The sequence below is a fragment of the Myotis myotis genome, unplaced genomic scaffold (assembly GCF_014108235.1).
Source record: "Myotis myotis isolate mMyoMyo1 unplaced genomic scaffold, mMyoMyo1.p scaffold_m19_p_13, whole genome shotgun sequence".
Classification (NCBI taxonomy): Eukaryota; Metazoa; Chordata; class Mammalia; order Chiroptera; family Vespertilionidae; genus Myotis; species Myotis myotis.
The window spans coordinates 31,648,234-31,675,842 of NW_023416317.1; the positions used below are offsets into that span (position 1 = coordinate 31,648,234).

Consider the following 27,609-nt stretch of genomic DNA (forward strand, 5'->3'; position numbering starts at 1 on the left):
CGAAGGAGCGAACCTGGGCCATGGGGCGCCTCCTTCTCCTGGCTCATGTCCCCTGGCTACTCCCCTGGACGAAGAAGGTTCTAGACCCGCTGCCCTTCACCGGCATGTGTTAGCCTCTTTAGGGCTCCGGGGTCTGGGCGATGGCAGCAAGGATTCCCCAACGCGAAGCCGATTTGGGGGATGGTGCAGGGGTGCCTCTCGCCCAGAGGCGGCGGTGAAGCCCGGCGCTGGACAGAGAAAGGATCAGGCGACACGCCCTGCCCAGCTTCCCCGCACCCCTCCCGAGAGCGCTGGCAGCGGTTCTTCCCACCCCCACCTCCTAGCTCACCGCCCTTCTTGGGGGAGGGGAGGTCACCGTGGCAGCCGGCCAGGGGCGGGGAGACTGGGGGAGATGCGCTTCCCCACTCTAGCAGCCTCCCTTGGGAAAGCATCTTTGAAACCCAGGTGGGTCCCACGGTGGGAAGTCGGGATTGAAGAGCATGGGCCCCTGTGACACCTGTAGGAAGGAGTGGTTCTCAGAACATCCCTCCAGAGGCCTCTCACCCTGGAGCTGCAGGCCCTGCCCAGCTCTTCTCAGGGAGAAGGCAGCCCCTGGGGGCAGGACTCCCCGCTCTGGCTCTACGGACCAGACCAGTTCACCGGGTTTGTGTCTTTCTGTGCCAAAGGCCAAGATGCAGGCAACCTTGGGAGGACCTGGTGGGCTCAGGGAACACTGTTACTGTGGTGTGTGTACATGTGGGTTGTGGGGGTCACATGGCAGTCCCCTGTCTGCGGCCCCTTACCTGGGATGGATGGTAAGGGGGAAGGGTATCAGAAGGTGGTCAGGCCCTAGCGTGGGGATGGGCATTTCAGAACAAGGACAACTCAGCCAGCCAGCCCTGTGGCCTGGACTCTATGAGTTTCTGATCTTAATAGATTCTGGTTTCAGAGCTCACTTTTCCCCAGGCCTGGAGGGATTTCAGGGTCTCCCCACCCCAGTGCTGGCCTCACTGGGCCCGGAGCCCTGGGAGAGAACTGTGCAGGGAATTCCGAGCTTCAGCTCCTAGAGCAGATTTTGAGGCGTCGCTGAGCCTCCGTTTCTCTTTCTGTGGAATGGTTACTCGAGGGCAAGCCTCTTACTCCTGAATGTTTCCCTAGTGCCCCTCAAAGGGCCAGGACCTCGGAGGGTCTCTATGAACATTTGTTTATTCGTAAAAGGCCAGGGCTTTGCTGAGGAGAATGTCTCGGGTGAGTTTGAGTGGAAACTCAGGGCCCCCTCAGCATCCCTGATGGGCTGAGGCCCCTGCTGAGTCCTGCAGATCCCCTTTTGCTGCTGAAATCACAGAAATTAGAGCTCTGGCCTCAGAGATGGAGCCCCCACCTCCTGGAGTGTTAGGTGGGATGTCTGGGCCCCAGGGATGGGGAGGGCTTACCCAGAATCCCATTGTGGGTCATTAACACTTCTCCTGCTCTCAGTCACTAACATGTCCTTGGGGAAATGAGATGACCTTGAATTGAGGAAGCCCAGAACTGGGGAGTCTTCCTAAGAGAGGGTGAGGGTTGCCACTACCTGGTCAGGCTTGGGGCTGGGTTGGGCGTGAATACAGGGCTAGTTGATTGGGGGCAGGGTTTGTGGGTCCTTGGAACACAGTCATTATGGATGTTAGTCTCTGCTATCAGTGGGATTGGCTATTGGCCACTCTGGCCCCTCCCAGCAGGGAGTCCTAGGCTCTGAAACGCTTCCTCCAACATGGGTGTGTCATTAGTGGGTTACCTTAAGTTTTACAGAGCTTTCGGGGTCCCTGAGCTGGGCAGGGGAATGTGCATCTCTGAGTGTGGTGGGACTGGGGAGTTGCCCCTGCAGCCACTGCTGCCATCTCACCTGAACACAGTTTTGCCTGTGTTGGTCCTTTGTGCCAGCATCCTGTGCAGCCTCTGCAGTGGAGGGAGACCCTGAGCTCTGGCGCTCACTCCCTCTCCCCGCCACCCCCCCACCATCCCCAGCTCTCCCTTCCTGTGTGACCTGGGAGGTTCCCTCACCTTCTCCACACCCGAGACTTCATAGCTGGGCTTCCCTGAATGAGCTGAGTCCCCTGAGAAGGGGCCAAGGGAGGGATCTGGAGAGATGTGGTCTTCTCTGATTTTCTGTGCCCGGCAAGTGTGTGAGGACAGCTGGATTCCAAAGAGGGGTGTCCAGCCTGGAGCCTGGTGACGAGGAGAAGCATCAGGCATCCAGAGATGCCAGGGACCTGGTTTGAGTGGGAAGCCCTTGAAGAGCCACTCACGAGAGAACACCTCCAGCCGGTGAGAGAGCCCCTGCTCCTGGCAGCAGAATGACCTCTGTCCACTGGACCGTGGAATGCAGGCTGGCAGGGTCAGCCTGGCAGTGGGGAGCATTGTGGGGAGGGTGCTGTGGACCCAGGGTAAGGGGTGTCCTTGCACTGGGAAGGCTGTGCAATTCTGCTGGGACTTCGATGGCTCTCTGGGCTGCTGGCCATGCCCCTGCTGATGGCAGTGGTGGGGGACAGCTGGGAGACGCACACCAGTCCCTGACGGGGGTATGTGGTGGCAGCCGAGAAGACAGGCATGGGCAGGTGTCTCAGGAAGGAGAGTGGGTCTGGGGACACATCTTCCTCCTCAGTTCTGATGGCATTCTAAGGGGGCTGAGGTTCATTTCGGTGTGTGTAGTGAGGAGGAGGGATGTGAATATATCGGATGGGCTGTGGCCTCTTCCGAGCTTCCTTCCCTGAGACTCCTCCAGCAGCAAGAAGATTGATGGACACAACAAGTTCCAGCCACTTTCCCAGGCGGAGGCCGGCAGGCCAGCTCCTCCCTCTGACCAGCCGCCTCCCTGCCCTGCCCCTGCCAATTGTGCTGGTGCAGGTGCCATCCACGTTGAGCACAACCTGAGTGGTGTCCCTAGAGTTGTGCCGCCCTGTGACCCTGTGTGCGGCTGCCAGGTGGTCCTTACGGCACTTGTTCACTGCCCCCTCTCTCCCTTCCCTACCTCCCTCTCTCGCCTTCCCTCCTCCCACCACCCATTCATTTATTTAATCAGATCGTTGAGTGTCTCCCCGCCTCATGGACCTTATGGTCCACTGGGGAGTGCAGACAGTTGTGGGGATAATTACCGTAAAGGCCTGTGAGAGCCACGACAGCTGCTCTGGAAGCACATAGAGGAGTTGCTTCTACAGGCAGCCGGCTGGTGCTCCTTTAGGCCAAGTGCAGGGAGTAGGTCCTCCAAGGGTCGCCCCCTCTCCCTGGAGCCTTGTCTGTCCTTCTCCCTGCTGGGGAGAAAGTGTGCGGGGTGGGGGAGCAGGAGGACAAGGGCAACTCTCAGGTGTCTGGCTTGTTAGTACCGGGAAGGGCCTTTTCCTCCACTTCGGTCCCAGTCCTCCAGGGTAAGGAGCCTTCATTGCCTCCACCGCGCCCCCCCCCCCCCACTGTCTGGAGGGGCACCCTCCCCAGCTTAGCCTGAACCCTGCCCTCCTGCCACCCACACCATCCACACCACCCGCTACTACCCTTTGCTGGCCTGGTGGTTGTGCCTGAAATCCATACCAGAAGTTTTTTCTCTCCACTGACTCCCAGACTGGCTGGCTCCCCTGGGCACTCACCATGTTTGTTTTTTCCTGAGCAATTTAAAAAAACAATCACATGCTGCTCTGTGACTTCTGTTATCTCAGTTACTCAGGATTTTAAAAAATGTTTCTTAGCTTTTTCCCTAAATACAAAAACCCTAACTGAATGTGAAGCCCCTTAAGGGCAAAGCTCAGAAGGTTAAGAGGACGAGGGTTTAGTTGTCAGTCCCCTCCCCATCTTCAGGAGGTTAATGATCTCAGTTTGGAGATGATGAGGTTATCCTGCTGTGTGACATTTGCTGCTGGCCCATCAACGGATTAATAGTGAAGGGAGTCACCTGGCTGGTGTGGCACAGTGGTTGGGCATCGACCCATGAACCAGGAGGTCATGATTCCAGGTCAGGGCACATGTCTGGTGTTTTGGACTCGATCCCCATCAGGGGGCGTGCTGGAGGCAGCCAAACAATGATTCTCTCTCATCACTGATGTTTCTCTCCCTTTCCCTTCCTCTCTTGGAAATCAATTAAAAAAAACCCACACAAAACATTTTTTTTTTTTAAAAAAAAGGGAAGGGAGTCAAGGCTGCTTTGAAACAGGCTTCTTCATCCTGACATAAGCCAGAAGACTTACCAGGGACGCTTAGAATCTTTCCCAGACAATTAGACCGTTTAGCCTTGGTTGTGCCCGACTCACACGGTTCATCTCATTCTCAGGATGCCCCCATCCCCACGACCATCTCTGAAGACCTATGAGGAGGCAGTAAGGCCACCAGAGGTGGGAAGGCAGGGACGCATCCAAGCCTGATGCCAGCAGAGCTCACTGTGAGGTCTGGGGTCGATCACCAAACTGTCCTGCACCTTAGGCTTCTCAGCCTTGCCTTCTCTCCTCCCAGCCTCTCTCTTGTCCTCCGTGTCTGGAATGAGAGAGGGAACCCTGGATGTTGAATACAGACCCAGAACCTCTGCTTCCTTTGCTGAGAGAGGTGTGTGGGACGTGAGAGAGTCAGACACCAAGACGAGAATTCACCTGTACTTGGTGGAAGAGAAAAGTTGCGCCTCAGTGCTAATGAGAGACAACAGAACTCACCAGAAGAGAAAAAAAGGAATGGGTAGAATATGTTCTGATTGTGCAGATGTAATAGTAATTACCATCTTTTGCATGAATCATTTGCAGCCCCCAAATTACAATGAATCCCATTAAAATATAACAAAATAACCTCATTGTCCTTTTGTGACTTAGTGCATTCCTAAAATCAGCCCATGAACATTTATCCTTACAGGTGTCTCCCTGGCATTGCAAACTCACCTGGGGCAGGGCTTTGGAGGGCTATCACCTGTGTCCCGTCTCCACCCCATCTCTTCCACTGTTGCTGAATGAATGAACCACTGCATGTGCAGGACTGTTGGTCTTACTGCAAATAATGTAGAAAAATTGTTGGACAGAACCATTGAGGAAGATGAGAAAAGGTTTGGTAGAATAGAAAATCCGTAATCATCAGGGTGGACTACTGTCAAATGCTGGGCATTTTCTCCACTGTCCTTCAGTCTGTCACCCTATTCTAATTCTCACCAGAGAAGAGAAGGTGGGAGAGGTTGCCGGGAGGAAGTACTGGCCATGCCCTGATATGGGCAGATTTGGTTAGAGCTAAAAGACAGGCTGCAGGAAAAAGGTGGGCCCTGGGCAGGGCTAAATTTATAACTCCTAAGAGAGGTTCTTTACTGTTTCTTGGGGCTTCAAATTTCCAATTTCCTTTATTATTTTTATAATTTTTCCCTTAAACTAAGTGAGATCTTTTAAAAAAAATAGATGTTCAATGCTATGAATACTTTATCAATTTAGTAAAATTATTTCTTTTTAGTAGAAAAGCATATTTATTCTGGTTTCTTGGTAACAAGACCAGAGGTGACTCAACCACGTGTTCTGGGACAGGTAACACCTGTTCCCAGGTGGTGACATACCCAAAGAAATGGCTGGGTCCAGGAGGAAGCAGATTATACCTCACCCATGAGTAGAAAACAACCTTTAAGCAAAGGCTTCTTCCCGGAAATGCATTGAAAGACTGGCAGCCTGGACAGATGCCTGGACAGAGGGTGGGGAACTGGGGGCAGTAGGGTCTGGGACGGGGAGGGAGAGGGAGACCTCAGTTGTGTGCCTTCTGTGCTGGAGACCACAGGTTTCTTCCAGCACTTGTGGGTGATGGGCATGTTACTTAGTGGGGTTTCCCCCGAGGACGGGGCTTCCAGTATTGAGGTAACCAGCTCACCCAGCTTCCCCTGTGGCTGGAGAAGAGGTGAGGGTGAGTCACAGAGGCTGGGTCGGCCATGAGCTGGCACTTTGTTCTGAAGGAAATGGGGAACTGGAGGATCCTCAGCTGAGGAGTGGCTCAGTCCCCTCTACATGCGGGAAGGATGGTCATTTTAGGGCCTTGGAAGGAGGATGGATGGGAGGGGTTCTGAGTGAGTCTGTCTGTCCTTCCTGACAAAATGGAGCCGACCCTCCTGGGTTCCCGTATCCCTCCTCCCGTTAACCTCAGATGGCACTTAGGAACACTGCCCGTGGCCCTGCACGGGGCACCCTGCAATAGACGTGGATTCACCCATTTTGCAGGTCTGGGGGGCGGAGGATCAGTGAGAGCTGGTCATGCCCAGGGATTCACTGCTAGCGTGGCAGGATTAGGATTCAAACCCAGTCGCTATGAGAAACACAGTGATCTATTGGGCCTGGTGCCTCTAAAGAAGGCCCAGGCCAGGGAGGGGGAGGATGGGACAGAGGGCCACAGCAGCCTTATGGACTTGAGGTCACTTATAAATGCCTCTTAGGGAGTTCATCAAGCTCTTAGCTGAGGAGGAGCCAGCAGATCACAGCATGGGGGTGGGCGGGAAGTCCTTTGATTCCCCTAGGCTGGTGAGGGGCACTGGAGCCCACAGCGGGGAGGAAATGGGGGGCTGGGGCGGATCTAGGAAGGAGGCTGAGTCTCCATGTGGAAGTCTGATGGAGCTGGAGTTGTGGATTGCATAGCAGGCACTCCATCCTTACACTGAATGAACTGCTTATCTGGAGGTAGCTAAACCCTCCCAAGTCAGCCCTCGGCCCACTGCATAGAGGAAAGACACTACCCAGGTTTCAGCTGAGAACTAAGTACTAAAAAGGGAAGAACTAACCAAAGTAAGTGGCTGGCTTCATCCTCCCCCCAGGCCTGGAGCAGCCAGGGCCCTGGAGACCCTGATTCTGGCCCCAGTCAGCCGCCAGCCAGTTGTGTGGTTGGACAAGCCCTATCCCATCTCTGGCTTTCTCGATGTGTCCCCAGAGGTTGCTGGACTGAGTGACCACTCCAGCCAATGGATCTCTAACTCTTGCTCATAATTCAGTGCCATCTTAGAACATGATGCCAAGCCAGTAGCACTCCCATCCTGGAGAGATGGCACTGCTGGTCAGAGGGGTTAGAGGGGCTGCAGGGATGAGGGTGTGGGATCAGGGTGTCCATCAGCTATTTTACCCCTGGATCTTCTGCCAGCAGGCCCTAGTGCAGGGTCCTTTCCAGCCTGCACCCTCTTCTCCTGGGAGGCAGTCTTGGCACACCTCCCTGGGCCCAGCTCTCCCTCGTATGCCCCCACGGTACTCTGGCTCATCCATCTGAGGTTGTATTTGGCTCGGTTGCCAGGCAACAGGGATGGAGCTGTCCTGCCCTTCCTGCTGGCAGACATTTATTCTGAACAGAGGGGACCTATGATGAGGACAGAGCATGTGACAGATCCCAGGTACTTCATCTCTAGGACACTTCCTTCTGCAGCCAGGCAGCTGGGTGTAAGCAGGGAAGGCAGGGAAAGGGCCAGCACCTAGAGAGGTTTGCAGTGTGTCCACCAGACGAGCCAACTTACTGACCCCGCCCCAGCTCCTACTCCAGTCCCATCTCTCACTCCATCCTCCTCAGGCCTGGCTTCCTCCCTAGCCCCTCCGCCCCCCATGTCTGGATGGTGTTGAGATGGAACAGGACCACTCTGTGCTCATTTTCCTCACCAGACACTGGGGTGATTATTGCCTTGTTGGGGTTTCACGAAGACTAAATATTTCACTGCATGGCACGTGGTAAATGCTCAGGTGATAGGTAATTTTGTGAATGAAATAGTGCCAGCAGCCCCCCTTTGTAGATGGATGAGGGGAAGAGAGGTAGGGCTGCGAGGTTTTGAGAATCATTGATCTGTCAGTTTTGTGTCGTGAGCTGCAAGGCGCACATCCGTGTGATCTGACAGGAAGAGCTGCATGTCCCCTTTTATAAATGAAGACCATGAGGCTCTGAGAGGTGAAGGCCTTCAGATGGTGTGCAGACCCAGAGTGCTTCCTGCTGAGCCAGGAAGGGCACCTGGGTCTCTGACTCCCTGGTGGGTGTTTTCCCTGCTGCCCATCCCGGCAGGAAGTGGGACAGACTCACCCTGCCCCGCTCGGTGGGACCCCCACAGCTGCTCATGGAAGAGCACCTCATGTTCACAGCTCTGGTGCTTCCCCGGGAGCACAGCCCAGGTGGACTGCAGGGGCAAAGGCTTTGAGGCATGTGATTAGAACAGCAGTTGGAGAGGTAAGCAGGTCATGAGTCCCAGCCAGACAATGTTCAATACACAGCAAGGCTGTGGGCGGGGCCTGCTGGGGTTGTCCGGGAAGGCTTCCCAGAGGAGGTCGTGCACAGTGAGCAGGACTTCTTGGGCAGACAAAGGTGGGCAGGGTAAGTAGAGGGCCAGGCTGTGTCAAGGCCGAAGGTTGTGAAGGGCTTGGGGATTCCGGGGAATGGAGTGTGTGGTGCAAGGTGGCTGGGCTGTGGCCTAGGTGGGTATAGCATGGTGGGAGCAGGAGCTGTGAACTTGGACAGGTAGGCGAAGTCAGGCCCCAGAGAGCCTCGCTTCCACATGCATAAGTCAGGGTCTTCCCTCCAGGCAGTGAGGAATCACTGGGGTTTGGATTAAGGAGGGACATGATCGTAGATTAGAAGAAGAAGGTGGGGTGGGGTCCGATTGGAAACAGGAGATCCAGGCGGCCTGAACCAGACAAGGCTGGGACATTCTGAGGATAAAATGAGAGGAGGGCTCGTGAGAGGGTGAGCCAGGGTTTCTCCTCTGGCTTGAAGTTCAGCCCCACTGGGGATGTCTGTTTCCCTGATGCTTTTCTGTAGAGCAGGGGTCCTCAAACTTTTTAAACAGGGGGCCAGTCCACTGTCCCTCAGACCGTTGGAGGGCCGGACTATAGTTTGAAAAAAAACTATGAACAAATTCCTATGCACATTGCCCATATCTTATTTTGAAGTAAAAAAACAAAATGGGAACAAATACAATATTTGTATTTGCATGTGGCCCACGGGCCGTAGTTTGAGAACCCCTGCTGTAGAGTGAGGACGCAGGAACAATGAAGGCTTGTCGAGAGCAGCTTGGTTTTTCCCTGCAAGGTCACACCATCCTCAGATGTTACAAAACTGGCCACCTTGAGCTCCTCTGTCCTTCCTGCCTCCACAACGCCCTGGGTTCCCTGACTGCTTCTGTCCTGCCAAGGGGGTGCTCCAGGATGCTGGCAACCCTCCCAGACTCCCCCTTCTGCCACCTGCCCAGGGCAGAATGGACTACCCCGTGAGGAGCTGGCTATTAGACATCTGTGCTCCCCACCCTCTGGTCATTGGGTCTGTGAGCTCCCTCTGCCCCATGGTCATTGGGTGCAGGAGCTTCCCCAGATCCCTCTGGTGACTGAGTGTGAGAACTCCCTCTACTCTCTTGCCATCTGGCGGGTGCGGGCGGTGTGTGAGCTCCCCTTTGTGCAGCTTCCTATCACCTCCTCCCTTGCTAGGCTCCTCTTCCAGGCACACTTGACTCGCTTTCTTTGCTTTCTCCCAGGGCTTCCCTTGCTCTTCTCTACCAGATTCCATCTTCCCAGCAAGCTCAGGGGTCCCTCAGGACTCGAGGGAGGCAGTGATGTGTAGGGGAGAGCGCCCCTCTCTGCCTTGGAGACAGAAACCCAACCTTAAACTGGCTGCACAAAAAGCGAAAGGCCAAGAGCTATGGAGCCAGAGTGGGGGTGGGGCTGCCAGCCTGAACCCAGCCCTAGCCCAGAGCAGGCAGCCTGTTCAGGCCAGTTGGTGCAGTTCCCTGCCTGCAGGCCAGCTCATGGTCTGTTCTCGAGGCCTGAAACCCCAGCCTCCAAAGCCCTGGTGACCCCTGCTCCTTGCTCCTCCTGCCTTCTGTCCAGGAAGGGCCCGTGGAGGTTACTGAGCACCACCTGCACTCCTTTGCCAGGGGGCCTGGTGGGTGGAGAATATCCTATTATGCATCATCAGTGACCACAGCATGTTTCCGTCACCACCCATGGCCCTTCGCGCAGTGCCAGCGTAATTGTCTCTGAGGTTAGGGCGGGTAAGGAGAGCTGTCGCCTTGGCTGGGCCCTCAGCAAGGGTGTCCCCCTACCAGGATTGCTGGCCTGGAGAAGGGCTGGCCTGGAAGCTGGCCACCAGCAGCTCAGTTCAGCTTTGACCTGTGGGAACACCCGCTGGTCCCCCATTGCTCCTACCCCTGGGGCAGAGGCAGAACCAAAAAAAAAAACACCAAAAAAAACCCATTCCTGGTTCGGGACTGGAGAGTTGCGCCTGTGGCCCCTGCAGCAGAGACAGGTCTCTCTGGGGGTGGCTAATTCTGAGAGGGGCTGACCTGTTGCTGTGCGGGGAGTAAACACTGCACAGACTGGGAGGGTAAAGGGAAGCATTTAGAACAATTGTTTCTTGTTGATTTCCTCTCCCGATGAAGGGAGAGGGCTAGGAGAGAAAAACGGGTGTCGGGGGAAGGGAGCTGTGAAATCACGGAGATGGAGGAGGAAGGTGCTGCCACCAGACACAGACAGGATTAGCAAGGAGCTACAGCCTGTCTGTGACCATGACCTGGGGCTTTGAAAAAGGCAGGGTGGTTTGCTGCTCTAGTGGCGCTGTCCATCCCTGGGTTCTGACCAAATGGAATAGAATGCAGACGTTTCCCGCGGAGGCATTACTGCATATTGGATCAATTCTGTTTTGTGTGGAGGACGAGGTGAGCAGCGGGGCTGCTGCTATAATGATGGCAGATAACCTGCAGCCAGGCAGAACAGGAGGAGTGGAGAGAAGAGTCCTCACCTTGCCCTGGGGATCAGGGAGGACCCCATCAGCTTCACTCCCCCAGTGCTGCCAACATGGGGCATCAGTGAGCAGACTGAGCTGTCTCCCTCCCCAGCAGTTCCCAGCTCCAGCAGTTCCCAGGCTGGGCTGCTGTGAGTAGGGTGTAGTGTTGGGGGCAGGAGATTTTTGTTTGGTTCTGCTCTCTGTGTGAGAACCTCTGGGAAGGATTTCTTTTCAGGGAGGGAAAAAAAAAAAAAAAGATTGTTATCAAATTAGCCACTTATTTTTAGGATAATAACAGATCCTACGTGTACCACCAAGATCCAGACATTCTCCCCTGATTCTAATTCATTAAGTCTTCCCCTCCATTCCTCCATATCCAGCCAAAACACTACAGGCTTCTGTCCAGGCCAGAATATGAAATGCAGGCCTGAAAAGGTGCCCGGCCAGCCTATCCACCCTTCTCCTCCCCCACCTACATCAGAAGAGGGCAGAACCCCAGATGTTGGTCCAAAAGAACTTGGCTCCTCTCCTACCTCCACCATGCAGCAAAAGGGCCAAATAAGGCCAGGTTCTGGTGTGGACAGCAGTGTTGGCTCATCCGTCCACCTCCGCTTGGGGGAGGCCTGGGTGTGATGTGGGAGAACTGGCTGGGCAGTGTGCAGAAATACTCAGTGAAGCAGGCACCACAGGGGTCAGCCCCTGCCCACCCACAGCCTCCATCCAGGCCAGCTGGTAGCTTCAGTCTTAAGACAGAGAGACCTGTGAGGTGATTAGCTTCTTCACCAATATAGGAAAGGGGGTGGAGGCTGAGTGAGGAGTAGAGGCAGCATCTCTTAGGAACCTGTGAATGTGTGATGGTGTGGTAGACATGACCTAAGGTGACCCCCAGTGACTCACATCCTTGCATGGTCCCCTCCCCTTGAATGCACTTGGATCCTGAGACATGCTTCTAGCCAATATGGTATCGTAAAGGTGATGGGATGTACCTGCCAAGTGTGAGAGGGTCTGTGAGGGGGCCACGTGGCAAGGAACTGTGGATGGCCCCTAGGAAAAAAGAACAGCCCCGAGAAAATGGGGACCTCAGTCCTCCAGCCACAAGGAATTAAATTCTGTCAGCAACCTCAGGAGTTTGGACGTGGATCCTGAGCTCCGGAAAGAAGCATAGCCCAGCTGATACCATGATTGCACCCTTGTGAGACCCTGAGCAGAGGACCCAGATAAGCTGTGCCCATACTCCTGCCCCACAGAAACTGTGACATAGTCATGTATGTTGTTTTAAGCTACTAAGGTTGTGGTGTTTGTTACACAGCACAGATAACCAATACAGATGGGGTGAAGATGTTCGAGGGAGGGAATGCCTTCATTTCGCAGACGAGGAGTTGGAGCATCCAGGAGGGGCTGTGACCTGCTCCCAGTTACAAAGCTGGCTGGGGCCACCCACAGCAGGCACGAGGGAAGCCCCTGGGAGCTGGGTTCTGGTTCCCACTCGGCTACTGCTCTCCCTTCATGTGGCCTTGAGCAATCTCTCCTGCTTCTGCACCTTTGATTTTTCTTGTCACATTTTCTGGGTACCTTCTTGCCATGACTTGGCATTCTGAGGCTACTCTGATCTGAGATCTTTCTGGAAGCCAGCCTTCTGTCCTTGGTACTGTTTTTTCTTTGCTCTTCCTTAGCCCCTCCCGTGTTGTGTTTCCACTGGGACTTCAGGAGACAGGGTCTTCTTGTCCTGGGCACACTTGGACTCAGAGAAACCTCTGAGGTGGAGCTCTTCTTGGCTGTGCACTGGGAGAGGTACTGTCTGGCCATGACCCGGGGGCTGTGTGATCTGGGGCAAGTGGCCCCTCTTCTCCACCTTCACAACTTCTCAGTTCAGAGAGCAGCTTGGACAAGATCAGCTCCAGAGCTCTGATGGCTTATGCCATCTGTGGTGCTGCTTTTGAGATGGGCTCCTTAGGGCCCGGAGCTTGTGGGATGGAAACAGGTGAGCCTGGCTATCTCCCTGTCTTGGTTACCCAGGCATCCAAACCCAGGGGCAGACTTGGGTATTAACCCAGTTCCCCTAACTCCATTCCCATGGCCTGGCCCTCTGGCCACCCCAAAGCCTGACCAGCAGTCATTTCTGGTCCAACAGGGGTGGAGACACAGTTGCCTGCTGGGTGGTCCTTGGAATCTAGGGTGCCTTTTCCATTCCAGAACACAACACTAAACATTACCTGGAAGCCTGTCCCTACTCTTTGAGTCAGTCCTGAGCAGGTGACTTTGAGTCTGTCCTGAGGGCAGGAGGAGGCTTCTGTCTATGGAGAATGGGGAAGTCTACAAGTCCATTCTTCTCACCAGCCAACTGTGGAGGCGCAGGGCCTGGGATTGCACCCAATTTCTCCTTGTCAAAGCAGCAAGGTGAACAGCACTGTGCAGGCTGTGTGAGGACAGGAGTGAAGCTGGGCCAGCAAAAGTGCCAGGAATAGCTCCCTAGGCTCATGGAGAGCCCAGAGTCAGCACCCAAGGCTGTCCAGCCCAGGGGTTCCTCTGAGAGGGGGTGGCATCTGGGATGATGCTCTGCCTACAGCAGCCTACAATCTGGAGGCCACCTTCCACCTTCCTGAGTGAACTTGGCCACAGCTGTGCCCCCAGGGATGGGAGCTGTGGGTCCATTGTCGCAAAGCCTCTCTGACTGGACCTTACCTAACAATATAGGAAACACAAGCCATGCCTCTCAACACTTTTCCTCCCCATTCTCACTACCCCTTTAAGTGAGGCTTTTCACATCAATGCCACCAGCAATTTCCTTGGCGAGAAAAGGATAAACATGAGCATACTAGTATATATTACTTTACCAAACACCATGCTATGGATGGGCCAAGAGTTCCTATCAGTTAAGTAAATTACCAAATTGCATTCGTACTGACCTTGTCAGAAGATCAGCTGGTGATGGGAATTAAGCATACTTACATTTCTCTCAAACATACATATACTCACTATGAATTAATTCTTCACAGCATCCAGGCAGCCACTTAGACACAGGTGTGATTGGCATGTGTAGGGTCTGGCTGGAACTGGGCTGAGCTCCAAACCAATTGAAATGGACTACATTCTGCCCACCAGTCTGGCTATCCAGGAAAGCCAGGCCAGAGGGTCATGGTGTATGCTCTGGGCAGAAACTCCTTTTCTGAGATGATGTTGGAGGGTGGCTAGTCCTCAAAGCTAGCGGGTGCTGGTGCTGGTGCTGGTGTGGAACCTGGAAGATAGACCTTGCCCCTTCTTGAAGCTGACAAGTGTTTGAGATGACTCCATGAGACAGAGAGGGTCCAGACAGTGGGTGGATTGACTGGGTGGGAGGAGCTCTGCAGCCCACATAAGCTGTGTAGTCAGATCTCAGGTGGTTTTCAAGAATCCCTGAGGCTTCTTGTAAGATGTTGTATTTGTAAGGTTCTCAGTTGCACAGCTAAGACACCAGGGGAACTAGAGGGTTTCCATACACCAAGGCTTCTGGTGCCTGTTTCATTAAGCCTGTGTGTGTGTGTGTGTGTGTGTGTGTGTGTTTGCACGTATCAGTGAACGTGCACACATGGTGGTTATACATGGGTTCTGCCCGCTGAGCTGATCTATCTGGACTTGCTCCATCTCCTGGTCTGTGGTTAGAAGTGCTCACAGCAGTTCCCCAGTACCCAGCTAGATCCTGCCTCACTGTGAAGATTAATTTGATGCCAAGTATAGTTATAGTCTAGTTCCTTAGGAAAATGTCATGTTGACCAGAATGTCTAACTAATCAGCACAATATTTCCTGAATGTGCCAGTAATATGAGAGAAATGGATGTGTACATGTGTGTGCATAATTTTTTAAATCAGCATTATTTTGACATAACTTTAGGCTTATAGAAAATTGCAAGAACAGTACTAAGACTTCCCATATGCCTTTCACCCAGAATGTTAACTTTTTACTGTTCTCAGAGGATTCATAACACTGCTGTGAGGTAGTCATTTCTGCTATCATCCTATACAATAAAACCCTAATACGCAAATCAACCAAAGGGCGAAATGAATGGCCTAATGACTGGTTGCTATGATGTGCACTGATCACCAGGGGGCAGATGCTCAACACAGGAGCTGCCCCCACCCCTCAGGCCACAACCTGCAAAGGGGGGGGGGGGGGTGGCAGGGCCGGCAAGCAGGCAGTGCAAGGTCAGCCAAGGTGGCTGCCAGCGGGCTCCCACCCCCCTCCCCATCACCCTGCTGGTCGCCCTGTAGATCAGCCCTGATCACCAGCCAAGCCTAGGGACCCTACCCTAGGCACTGGGCATCAGGCCAGCCAAGGCACCAGGCCTCTCGTTGTTAATACAAGGAAGCTGCGCCTCAGAGGATAGTAACTAACCCAAGATCACACAGGAAATAAGTGTGAGAGCCAGGATTAAAATCCAGGTCTGTCAGACTTTAAATTGGTGTCCTGACTATGTTGGCTGTAGTGTGAGTGTGCAGGTCTCCTGTCCTTCTGCCAAAAAACTTCCTTTCTTGTGTTGCAGGTCTGTTAGAATGAATTATCTCAGCATTTGATTTTCTTTATTTTACCTTCATTTTTGAAAGATTTTTGCTGGGCATAGAATTCCGTGTTGACAATATTTTTCTTCTACTCCTTCAAAGATGTCATTTCCTTTTCTTCTAGTCTGTATAGTTTCTGTCAAGGTAACAAGATTTTTGTTCTCTGTTTTCTTGGGTCTGTGGTCCAACATAGTATAGTAATTTTTGTTTAAACAGTCAGTTATAAGGAGATTTTAACAATATGAAAGAAATCTTACCTATTTATCCATGTAGTGATCATGTCCTGTGTTCCTCATTCCTTTGTGTAAATCCACATTTCCATCTGGTGTCATTTCAGTTTCTTGAAGGACATCTTGTAACATTTCTTGTTGTGAGTGTCTGCTGGTGATAAATTCTGTCAGCATTGTATGTTTGAAAAGTATTTCTTCTTTTTTTTTGAAAGATGTTATATATCTGAAAGTTACTGAATTCTAGGTTAATGGGTTTTTCTTTCAGTAGTTTGTAAATGGCTCCTTTGTCATCTTGCTTGCATTGTTTCTGAGGAGAAATTGCTCACTTCTTTGTTTCCCTGTACTGAAGGTATCTTTTTTTCCCCTGGCTACTTTTGTGACTTTCTCCATATTGTTGATTCTGTGCAATTTGTATATGATGTGCCCTGTTTGTTTTCTTTATGTTTCCTTTTTCTGAGATTCATTAAACTTTTTGGATCTGTGGGTATATAGTTTTCCTAAAATTTAGAATATTTCCAGTAATTATTTCTTCAAATATATTTTGCTGTCACCATCCCCATCCTCCAATCCTTTGAGGACTTCAATTACATGTACATCAGGCTATTTGACCTCATCCCACAACTCACTGTTGTTTCAATTATTTATTTTTATCCTTTTTCTGCATGTTTCATGTTCACTGGTACTTTCTTCTGTAGTGTCTAATCTATTGTTAATCTCATCAGTGTATTTTTACCCTGCCCATTGTAGTTTTTACCTCTAGAAGTTTGTCATGTCCTTTTTAATATTCTCCACATCTCTGTTTTAAATTAACATGGTCTGAAATTGCATTGGCTTCTAAGATTTCATGCAGGAAAAAGCTTTCACAGAAAACAATAAAAAGTCAGAAAAACAACATCTTTCCCTCATGTTTCTCAGTAGCCTCTCACCCTCTGCACCTCGGAGAACAAATGCCTAGTGCTTTTTGAACATAATAACATGCAGTTGGAATAAGTTGCGTGTTTTTTTTTTAATGTCATTGCTAATTCTAACATCTGTGTCATTTTGGGGTTGGTTTCAATTGATTGTGTTCTCCCCCTCTTTAGGGGTATATTTTATTGTTTCTTAACATACCTGATAACTTCTTAAAAATATACTTTTACTGATTTCAGAGAGGAAGGGAGAAGAAGAGAGAGATAGAAACATCCATGGTGAGAGAAAATCATGGATTGGCTGCCTCCTGCATGCTCCCTACTGGGATTGAGCCCACAATCTAGGCACGTGCTCTTGACTGGAATCAAACCTGGGACCCTTCAGTCCCCAGGCTGAGGCTCTATCCACTGAATCAAACTGGCTAGGGCTACCTGATAATTTTCTTATTGGATGCTAGACATTGTGACTTTTGCCATGTTACTGGGTTGTTTTTGTATTCCTGTAAACATTCTTAAGATTTGTTAGTTGAGACCAGGGTGGTGTTCAGTGTGGGGCTAATTATTACCCACTATGGAGGCACAGCCCTTTTGACTCCTCTTCCCAGTGTCCCCAGATTTCCACTCTGGAAACAGGCGGGAACAGGTGGGAACAGGCACTCTCCCAGGCCCTGTGTGGATTCCAGGCTCTGCTTCCTTTAATCCATTTGAGTGGTTCTTTCCCCAGTTTTGAGTAGGTTTCCTTGCACACATGTACTAAGCAGTCCTCAGCTGGAAACTTGGAGGAGCCCCTTTGCAGACCTCTGGAGTTCTCTCTCTGTGCATCTCCCTCCTCTCTGGGACTCTGTCTTGTGAACTCCAGACTCAGCTCTATCTCCTCAATTCAGGAAGTCCATCAGGTTCTACCTGCCTCCCCCCTCTCTATGCTGTCGCCTAAAAGTTTCTCAAAGCAATAATTTGGGGGTTAGTTGTGGGGCTCACCTCATTTGTTTCATGCCTCTCAGAGGTAATTATCTTCAGTGCCTGAAGGCCAGTGTCTTGAAAATCATTATTTCATATATTGTGTCTGTCTTTTGGTTCTGTCATATGAGAGGATAAATCTGGTCCCTATTACTTCATCTTGATCAGAAGCTGAAATCTTGGAACCTTGGTTTTTCGTTTAATTATTTTTTTGTAAGGCACATCGGTCTGGGCCCATGACTGCGAACATTGGCTTGGACAGGGGATGTTAGCATCCTTGATTTTCATCAGTGATGTTCAGCCAGTTGATTATATAACATGTACATTTGCCCTGTAAGTGGCCACATGGTTTCTGCACTCTAGACTCTTCTGAAGAACTTTCTGCTATTCAACTCTTTTTTTTTTTTAATATCTTATTGATTTTTTACAGAGAGGAAGGGAGAGAGATAGAGAGTTAGAAACATCGATGAGGGAGAAAAATCAATCAGCTGCCTCCTGCACATCTCCTACTGGGATGTGCCCGCAACCCAGGTACATGCCCTTGACCAGAATCAAACCTGGGACCTTTCAGTCCGCAAGCCGACGCTCTATCCACTGAGCCAAACCGGTTTTGGCATCAACTCTTATAAAAAGCTCAGCAACCAGTTTGGTTTTACCTCACAAGTACTGTGACTATTGCAGTTGGTCATGTATTTTTTTTAAATATGTTTTTATTGTTTTTTAGAGAAAGAGGAAGGGAGAGGGATAGAGAGATAGAAAACATTGATGACAGGTCAGCGATCGGCTGCCTCCTGCACACACCCCCAATGGTGATCAAGCCTGCAACACGGTCATGTGCCCTGACCAGGAATCGAACCAGTGAACCCTTGGCTCCTGGGTCAATGCTCAACCGCTGAGCCATAGCAGCTGGGCTGGTCGTGTATTTTTACTTTTATTTTTTGCTTTGACATCATCCCATGACTGCCAGGGAGATCGGGCAGCTTCTTAGTCTGACTGCAGTGACTTGAGTAAGATGTTACAAGATGTATTTCTGTAAAGTTTTTGCTCCTGCCTTCTCCTTTTAGTTTACGGCTCCTTGGCCTTATATCTATCTCAAAATTCTGAATTGTACATAAGAGAAATCTGTTCTCTCTCTCCAGCTGATCTGTGTAGACAATTAATAGATAGAGTAATGATTGGGGAGAAGAGGAAGCCTCAGGTCAGGTGTAGACTCGCTTAATTCGAAGCTCCTCGTGTGGGTTGGGATTTCTCACATGTTTCCTCGTTTAGCCCACGGTGAGCCAGTCGGCCCCTCAGGACTCAGGTAGGAGCTGGCAGAGCCCTGGTCTGGGGCCGCCTTTCTGTGCACTGGGCTGGGCAGGGGTGGTTTGCAGTGTCCTGAAAGCTCATGGGGTCCTGGGAGAGGTAGAGGCTGAGGTCAAGACCAGACTGCAGGCTGGGCCTGGGGGCTTAGGAAAGTGGGGGGAAGCTAGAGAGGAAAGGAAGAAAAGCAAAGACGAGAGCTCGCCATCAGACAGAGGAGACGTAGCCAAACCTCCCCTGTGGTAACCAGCGGTGCTGGTGTGGCCTCTGAGCCTGGGGTTTCTGCAAGCCCAACCCTGCTGGCCACCTGCTTCCTTGGAACTCGCCTCTTTCTGCCAAACGTGAAACCTCTGGGGAAGGCAGCAGGAGGTGGGTCAGGAAGGGAGACGGAGGCTGAACCTCCACGGCCCCGGCCCCGGGTACCATGTGCATCCCTGGCAGGCCATTGTTGTTCCTGAAACAACGGGGCTGAGTTAAGGTGTTCTGGAGGAATGATGGCGTGGAGGACCGGCCTTCCTGGGAGTACCTGTGGGTTTGCACGAGGAAAGCTTCCCACCTGGAGTCCTAGCTTTCCTGGTCACACGGGACTTTATTTTATTTTCCCTTCTCCTTTTCTGTCCTCAGCCTTTGTACATGATTGAAGCATGGGCTGTTATGCTGATGGGATTCTTAGGACCCACTCACCTATTCCTTCTTACTCTAATGGGAAGCTGAGACCCTGAGTGGGGGCTGGACAGGTCCACGGCCCATAGCCAGTCAGGGACACATATAGGGCCAGTCCTTCCTCCTGCACCCCAGGCTTTCTCTTTTCCAGCAGGTGGGGGAGGGCATTGTGAGGCTAGTGCAGGGGTGGGCAAACTTTTTTTTTTTTTTAATATATTTTATTGATTTTTCACAGAGAGGAAGGGAGAGGGATAGAAAGTTAGAAACATCGATGATAAACATGGATCAGCTGCCTCCTGCACATCTCCTACTGGGGATGTGCCCGCAACCCAGGTACATGCCCTTGACCGGAATCGAACCTGGGACCTTTCAGTCCGCAGGCTGACGATCTATCCACTGAGCGAAACCGGTTTCGGCGTGGGCAAACTTTTTGACTCGAGGGCCACAATGGGTTCTTAAACTGGACCGGAGGGCCGGAACAAAAGCATGGATGGAGTGTTTGTGTGAACTAATATAAATTCAAAGTAAACATCATTACATAAAAGGGTACGGTCTTTTTTTTTTTTTTTTAGTTTTATTCATTTCAAATGGGCCGTAGTTTGCCCACGGCTGGGCTAGTGGATGATACCCCCTAGCGCTGACTCAGGGCAGGCTTTCCTGGGGTCACTGGGCTTGGTCAGAGGACATGGGACGGATGGAGGACAATGGGGCAGCGTGAGGGGCAGCAATGGGTCAGTCTCCCAACTGGAGCAGGAAAAAAGGTCTGGGTCAGCCTAGCCCACCTCTGTCCTGCCAACCCCCTTCCCATCCTTCCTCCCCTCCCCCCTCCTCCCTCCTCCCTCCTCAGTGAGGCCCAGGTGGCTGAGCGTCCTCTGGCAAAGGGAATTAACACACTTAATTAAAGTGTCCAATGAAGAGCTTTGCATATTTCTTAATTACCGTCGGAGTCTTTGGGGGAACCGTTTGAAATGGGATTTTTCACGTGTTTCCTAATTTAGCCTACGGTGAGCCAGTCGGCCCCTCAGGACCCGGGTAGGAGCTGGCAGAGCCCTGGTCTGGAGCCACCTTTCTGCGCGCTGGTGGCAGGGTGGGTGTGGAGGGGGGAGCCCGGCCCCCAGACCTCCAGGCTTGCTCACCTTGCTGCAAGGTTGGGGTTGGATTTTCTATTTTCTGAAAACAGAACAAAAGAAAACAAGGCTTAGGTAGTAGATGTGGCTGGTGTCTTATTACCACAGGGCCCGGGGGCTGTGCGCCCGCAGGAAGGCCAGTAAGAGGGGGCTTTGGGGCAAAGGTTTGCAGGGCATGGTGGCCCCTGTGGAGCTAGGGAAGCTGGGCCAGGATGGTCCTGGCCTCCTTCTCAGCTGCAGGGCAAGGACGGAGCCCCTCGGAGCAGGCCCCTCCCAGCACTCACAGCGTTTCCTGGCTGTATTCTGCAAACTGCGCTGATGGGATGGATAACCGAGTCGGCCAGCCCAGGCTAGGAGTGGGTTGCTGGCCTGAGAGCAGGTTTGCCTTTTCCAGGGCCACCTCCTGACAACTACAGACGCTCTCTGACCTAGAGCTGGCTGAAGGGGGGCTATGGGCCAAGATTCAGAGACCCTTTCCCAGGCATCTAAGAGGGGGGCAGCCCACCATGGCGGCCTGGAAATGGCAGTGGGTTCCACCAGGTCTTTTCTGCCTCCCATTCTGGGCCAGTTCTGTGACCCTGAGGAGGACCAGGCGGGACCCCCTTGTCTGTCCAGCAGTGTCCCGGAGCTGGCGTGGGTGGTCAATGGGAACGGATGGCTGAGAGCAGATTGTGGGCCCAGGTTCTGGCTGGGCTGGGCAAGGGGGCCACCTCGTGGGTGGTGCGCACTCTGCCAGGCCTTGGCAGACCCTCTACGAAGTCTCCAGCTAACTTCTTGTGCTCTGCCTCACATTCGCCTACATTTCTAGCCGGCAGGGCAATCTCTCCACCCACACCCACACCTGCTATGGAGATGGCAGGGCCGAGAGGGGTCCTTCAAAGAGGGAGACAGTGTCAGCGTGGGAATCTGGAGGCTCATGGGCCGCTCAGCCGTCACCTATGGCCTGGGCACAAGCCAAGGCCCGGAGCCCTGGGTGGGTTTGGTTTCATGTGGCAGTCATGCGTGAGGCGTGGACTTTGGCGTCAGATCTGGGTTTGTGCGCCAGCTCCACTGCTGACAAGCTCTGTGACCTGGGGGATGATAACTCACTCATTGGATCGTGACGAGGATCAAATGAGGGGCCCTAAGGAAAGCAGCAGCTTTCTTGTCTGGCTCCAAGAGAAAGCCCCGTAAGAGTTCGCGTTCCTATTCCTTCTTTCTAGAGGTTCCTGGTAAATACTCAGTAAGGAATCGTCTGACCCTCGTTTGGTTGAAAGGAAAATGCATCTCTCTGCTTAATCAGGTGGGACTAGACTACAGGAATATTGCGAAGCCAAGAGCCGAGATAAAAAAAAAAAAGCCCAAATGATTTGGCTGCTTGTTTTTAATAAAATCCTGGCAGTAGAGTGGAATCTTTGCCTTCAGAAAAAGCTCAGTTTGGCCGTACTGGTGTCTCAGACTGTTGTTAGCTGGATTCCGGACAGTGTGACCTTGAGAACACAGCCCAGTGTGACCTTGAGAACAGAGCCCTGTGGGGAGGACCACTCTCTCAGAGGCTGCAGTGATGGGGGGGTGGGGCGGGGAGGCAGGAGGGACCTCAGGGGAGTGTCTCCTGCCCCTCCCATGCACCTATCCCTATCTGCACCGGTTGAATATCACTGCCCCTCTCGGATCCCCCCTTGGCTACAGCCCAGTGGTAGTGGCCAGTCAGGTGATGGCTCCAGCCTCCTCCTGCTCTTTGTGGTGAGCCTGGGGAAGTGGCCAGGTAGATGGGCTGTGCAAGCTCATCATTTCCCAGTTCCAGTACCTCCTGCTCAGGTATGGGGTGAGGAAGGGGCAGCAGCCCTTCAGAGGGGAGAGGAGCTTGGCACAGGACAGCCCTTTTACCAGCTCAGCCTCTTTATGTGATGCCAGGGTGGAGCCTGGGCAGCGGTGTGCAAGGGGCCCTTTTCATCAGCTCCGTCTCGGGGCCCTAGGAAGCCTCCCAGACACGGTGAGGAGGATGCCTTTCCTGCATTCGTGTCAGACAGCGTGGCCCAGGCTTTCCTCTGCGAGCTGCAGTCCCTGAACATCCCTGAGTTCTGCCCTGGAGCCCTGGGTCAGGGGCAGGGTGGTGGCCCTGCAGGCAGACTTGTTCGATGGGGGCTGGATCAGGACACACCAGCCCTGAGCTGCAGTGGAGAGTGCAGATACCTGCCGCAGGGAGGACGAGCCCTCAGACAGGTCCAAGCAGGTAGCCCAGCTGACAGGTTCATAAAGGGTCTGAGCCCCGCTATCTGGGAAGGAGGATTGGCTGGTCATGGGGAAGCTCTGAGGCAGGGAGGAGGAGGTCTGCCCTGAGAAATGAGGAAAACAAGCCTAGAGGGACAGAAAGAGATTCCCTTTTGCAGTTAATCAGTGACGATCCGGTCATCCAGCCCAGGACTCAGTTGGGGTGCTGGGCCCCCGGTGTTCAAACCTTCCCACCCTCGCTTTGTAAGCCCTCCTGGGCCCCACAGGGCACCTCAGTTTCCAGTGTCTGACCTCCTGATTTGGGACAAGCACTTCCCGAGTGGGGAGAGGCCCTCACCTGCAGCTGGTCCCAAGGAAGAGGTGTGTGGGCTGGCAGGGGCTGTTCCCAGGCCTCCGGGATAGCCACAGCGGTGACAATAATGACCCGGCAGGACCCTGAACCCCAGTTTGACTCAAAGATGCTAAGAAGGGTCAGAAATCAGAGCTTCGTTCCCGGTCAGACCCCCTCATCCTGGCCTCACTCAGCTCTGGCCCTGGGCACGAGGCTGTCAGCTCATTGCCCCTTGTAGAAAGTGGGGGTGACACGAATACCCGCTTCAGAGTGGAGGACCGCACAGGTCGGTGCTGAGGGCTCAGCACAGCGTAGCTGCGGGCGTGGAATCCTGCAGCTTCAGGCAGCAGGTGTCCCGTCTGCTCTGTTTACTCCTGTCATGTAAATCCTCCTGGCACGGCCCCAGGCGTGCGCCTGGAACAGGCTCTATAAACACACGTGTAGCCTGTGATGGTTATCGTGGGAATGTTCAGAAAATATTGGCTGTGGCCAGGCCCCCACACCTGTTCCTCCTGACAGTCCCAATAAACAACTTGTTTTCTTGGGATTTTCTCCTCCTACCCTGTGAGCCAGTACAGATCCACTGCCAGTGGCCGGTGTCCCGAGAAGGAGCGACTCGGCATTGGAGACCCTGTGGGGATCTCTGAGTTTTCAGCTGCTCCACGAACCTCCTGTTCCACTTTGTGTTTCCACTGTCTTTCCTGCCTGTCTGCTCAGCTGCCCTGGGGAACAACCTGAGAGAAAGGAATCTCCCCACCTTCTCACCCTGCTCCCCGATGCTTGTCCCTTGTCCCCCGGGAGTAAGATGCGGGAGTGTCACAGCCCAGGGAAGTTACCAGTGGGCCCTGCCATGCCTCTCTTCCGGAGGAGGAGACTGTAACTTTTGGAAAAGGAGGAAGCTGTGATCCCTCCCATTTGTCTGCCTCTCGCTGGCTCAATGTTGCTCCACGATTTACGCTGGGCTCCCCTTAGCAATCTCCAGCCAGGCCGTTCTGGGTGGGGAGCCCCCACTTCCCACCTTCATATGAAATTTACGGGGAGATTTAAAGCAATTGGAAAGTACTTTACAGATTAAATGCCCGTCAATAGCTTTTCAAAGGACGGTTTTCCGTTGCCATTAGAAGAGACCTTGAGTGCATTACTGCTCACCCCAGAGAGGTTCTTCCAGAAACGTGGCTCTTCTGACACCAGCTGGGGTACTGCAGCCCTTCCTGGCACTGCCCCCCAGAGTTGGTGTCAGACTCCCCAGTTTAAGGGCGTAGTCCCCAATAAGACTGCCAGCCACACATGGGGTTCCCAAGGACACCACACTCTGACCAACTGGCGACAAAGCCAAGGGCTCCCGTGACCCTCCTCAGGCTCCATAATTCACCAGAACGGTTATAAGGTACCAGTTTTATTATAAAGAAGAATGATCAGGAACAGCCAGATGAAGAGACATGACAGGCAAGGTGAATTCAGTAGTGGTGGCGGTATCAGCTGTTACCTGCTACCTACCTCCTTTCAGTGTTAAGCATTTCCTGTGTGCCTAGCACTTTTATTATCTTAATAGAGGCCTGGTGCATGAAAATTCATGCACTGGAGCGGGGGTCCCTCAGCCCGGCCTGCCCCCCTCTCACAGTCTGGGAGCCCTCAGGGGCAGGAGGCGACCTAGCGATCAGGGGAAGGTGATGCCCCCATCACACTTCTGCTGCTGCCACTGCTGGCAGCGCAAGCCTTGGCTGGCCCTGGTTACCTGAGCCTCGGGCCAGCCCTGGGCAGCTGGGCAGCCACCACCCAAGGATTGCCTGCGCTTTGGCTGGCCCTGCTTGCCTGAGACTCAGTCAGTGGGGTGTGCAGGAGGACCCGAGGCCCCCGGCAGGGCTGAGAGGACTCCAGCGGCAGGCGCGCAGAGCAGCCAGCCTCGCCCCTGCTGTGGGCACTGCCATCTTGTGAGGGCATGGTGGTCAATTTGCATATCACCTCTTTATTATATAGGATTTCATTTCTACCACTGCCCTTGGAAGTCTCTGATGTTATGTCCAAATGAGGCATTGAGGTCCAGAGGGGCAGGGACCACCTCAGAATGATGGAGCTAAACAGTACGCCAGCTAGGACTTGGATCCAGTTGACCCATTCCGGGTCAAAGGTGGAGCCACCTAAATTTGTCCCAAACACAGTCCAACAGGTGTTCCTTCTGCCTAGAAGACTGTTGTCTTTTCTTTACAGTTGTGGGCTGACAGGAGGTGGCTGCCCTTGTCTGTTAGATGTTGTACCACTGAGGCCTCAGAGAAGGACCTTGCCCAGAGGAGTCCCATGGGTCACTGTGCTCCATTCAGGCAGTGACCAGCCACCCCGCCAGGTGGAGCCCGTGGACATCCCTTCCGAGAATCGGGGAGAGGCAGATTGGAGAACTGGCTCTCCTGCTTGGGTGCTGGCTCTCCTGCTTTTCCACCAGGGTTGTGTGTTCCTGGCAGCCGGAGCAGAGGGGACTGTGAGCCAAGCTCAGCTGTGCCAGTCCCTTCTGAGCCTCCCGGGGCCATGGCAGACTTGATGGGACAGTGTAGAGAAGCATTCCATGCTGGGCCTGACCTAACAGATGTTTCTTCCTCCCCGTCCTCCCCTCCCAGATGATAGAAATGCTACAGTAGGTATTTCTGCCACTGCCAGGCCTCAGGAGACCGGCACAGGGTTGGGTCAGAAGCCAAACCCTGCAGTTAGGGAGATAAGCAGCACTTCTGGGATTCCTAAGAGACTTCATGGTTCTCTGAGCCTTAGCAGTGGTTCTCAGGGCATTTGCAAATGAGGGCGGGCGAAGAGGGGGAAGCCAGGGTTGTCATTGTGATCCTGCTGGAACTTACCCAGCGAGACCCAGGGATGTTAACCGTCCTGCAAGGAGCTGGACAGTCAGGCATGCTCTTCCAAAAAATAGTCCTGCCTCTGAGAGACACTGGGCAATGTCTCATTTACGCCCCCTGCTGCCTGGTTCCTTAGAAAGCCACTTCCTCAGCAGTCTGCGGGCTGAATGAATGAGAACTGAACAGCATGCCCCCACCGCAGCCTGTGGCCAATGACAAGGCAATGTTTCCGGGAGAACGTAGGCCATTGTGAGGGGAGCATCAGTCTTGCACGCACTTGCTCCAATTCTTCATGTATGGCTCTGGCGTCAGTTACACTCTTGTGGGCCAAGGAAGATGTTGAAGTTGGGTGGTGAGAATTCACAGGGCAGGGACAGGCCTCCTTCTCGGTGCCTGGCAAGAACTCCCCTGCAGCTCAGCCGGTGTAGACTCGGCTGCCTTGCTCTGGGTCCCTTTCCCAAGGTCTGCCTTTCACTTCTGTTTCCGCATCTCATCTTTCCTTTGGGCTTCTTTGTTATCCGTTGTCTTCATGTGAAATGTGTTTAGAGGAACCTAGCTCGGATGCCGTGGCTGACCCCCTCTCTTCTTGTTTTACAGTCGGAAAGACGTCTCTGATTACGCGGTTCATGTATGACAGCTTCGACAACACGTACCAGGTGAGGTCCCGGGAGCCCCTGTTCCCCATCACCCATGGTGTCTGCAGCCAGGACAGTTGCCTGGAGACTATGCTGGTTTCTCTCCGGGGCTGGCTAGTCCTGAGATGAGAATAGGATGTTCCCAGGGCCCAGGGCGTTTGTTTTGCCTTGAAGGAGCCTCCCGTCTATGCCCTGGCCCCAGCCCAGTAATGACCCTGAGCCCTTCTGAAGGTCCAAACCTCGGCAAAGGAAATGTTTTCCAGGAGGGAAAGGACACGTTTCAGTCTGTGTCACCTTGCTGCCCATGGGCAGGTCTAACCATTACAGGGTTTGGTTACTTGAGTGGGTTGTCACCTGGAGGAGGATGGACAAGATGCAAAATAATGGAGGTGAAAGAGCAGTAGGAGAACTTGCTCCTTGAGCATGGTTATATTTGCTGGGCCTCATGCATGTGTGTGCACACACTCAGGCATGCACACACACACACACACAGAGTTGCTGAGGCACTCTCTTCCCTGGAGAGGTTGATGTGATGGGCTTGTACTGCTCTACATGGGCAGGAGGCTGGATGGAGTGACCCCTGGCTCCTCACTCTCACGGTGGTCTGGGGTCAGCCAGTGGCCCAGATGTGGCTCCAGGTGGCCCAAAGGGGGTCAGTAACATTTCACTTTCCTGCAGGACTTCTCAGGGCCCTGACTGCATCAGTGTGTGGTTTTGTGCTGAAAGTGGGGGGTAGTGTGCAGGATCTCCCAGATGTTCTGGCCATGGGATCTTTTTGTCACTGAGTCCTCACGGGGGAAATATTTATAGAGCACACTGGGGACGGCTGGGTAAGGGCCCCTCTGCCTTCCTGGACTGACCGAGGATACGGAGCACAGCTCACTGCCGATTGCAGTTCCGGGTCTTCTCTTCAGCCTGGGTCTTCCTCTGGACTAGGCATTGTCTTTGCCCCAGATACAGCCCTCTCTCTGCCTCTCTCTCGAATTTCCTGCTTTTCCTCTGCAGTCGTCTGAAATGCCAGGGAACTAGTAGACTTGATGGAAGGGTCAGAACACAGGCTCTGGGGGAGGGGCCCTGGGTGATAGGCACAGCCCTGGGCACCGGCTTTGGGAGGGTGATCTCAGCCTCACTGCCTTCGTCGTGTGCTTTCCAGGCCGGGGCTTTGCACCAATACAGCCTTGGCAGAGGCCTGGCCGCC

General features: G+C 53.0%; 1 protein-coding gene across 2 annotated transcripts in view; it reads left to right on the forward strand.

The window, feature by feature from the left end:
- RAB6B (RAB6B, member RAS oncogene family) overlaps window positions 1-27,609 on the forward strand; it is a 46,477-nt gene that overhangs the window by 1,006 nt on the left and 17,862 nt on the right. For both annotated transcript variants that reach the window (XM_036332559.1, XM_036332558.1), the window contains exon 2: window positions 26,374-26,432. In XM_036332559.1, the coding sequence (XP_036188452.1) occupies window positions 26,374-26,432 (59 nt within the window). The remainder of the gene's footprint in view (window positions 1-26,373; window positions 26,433-27,609) is intronic.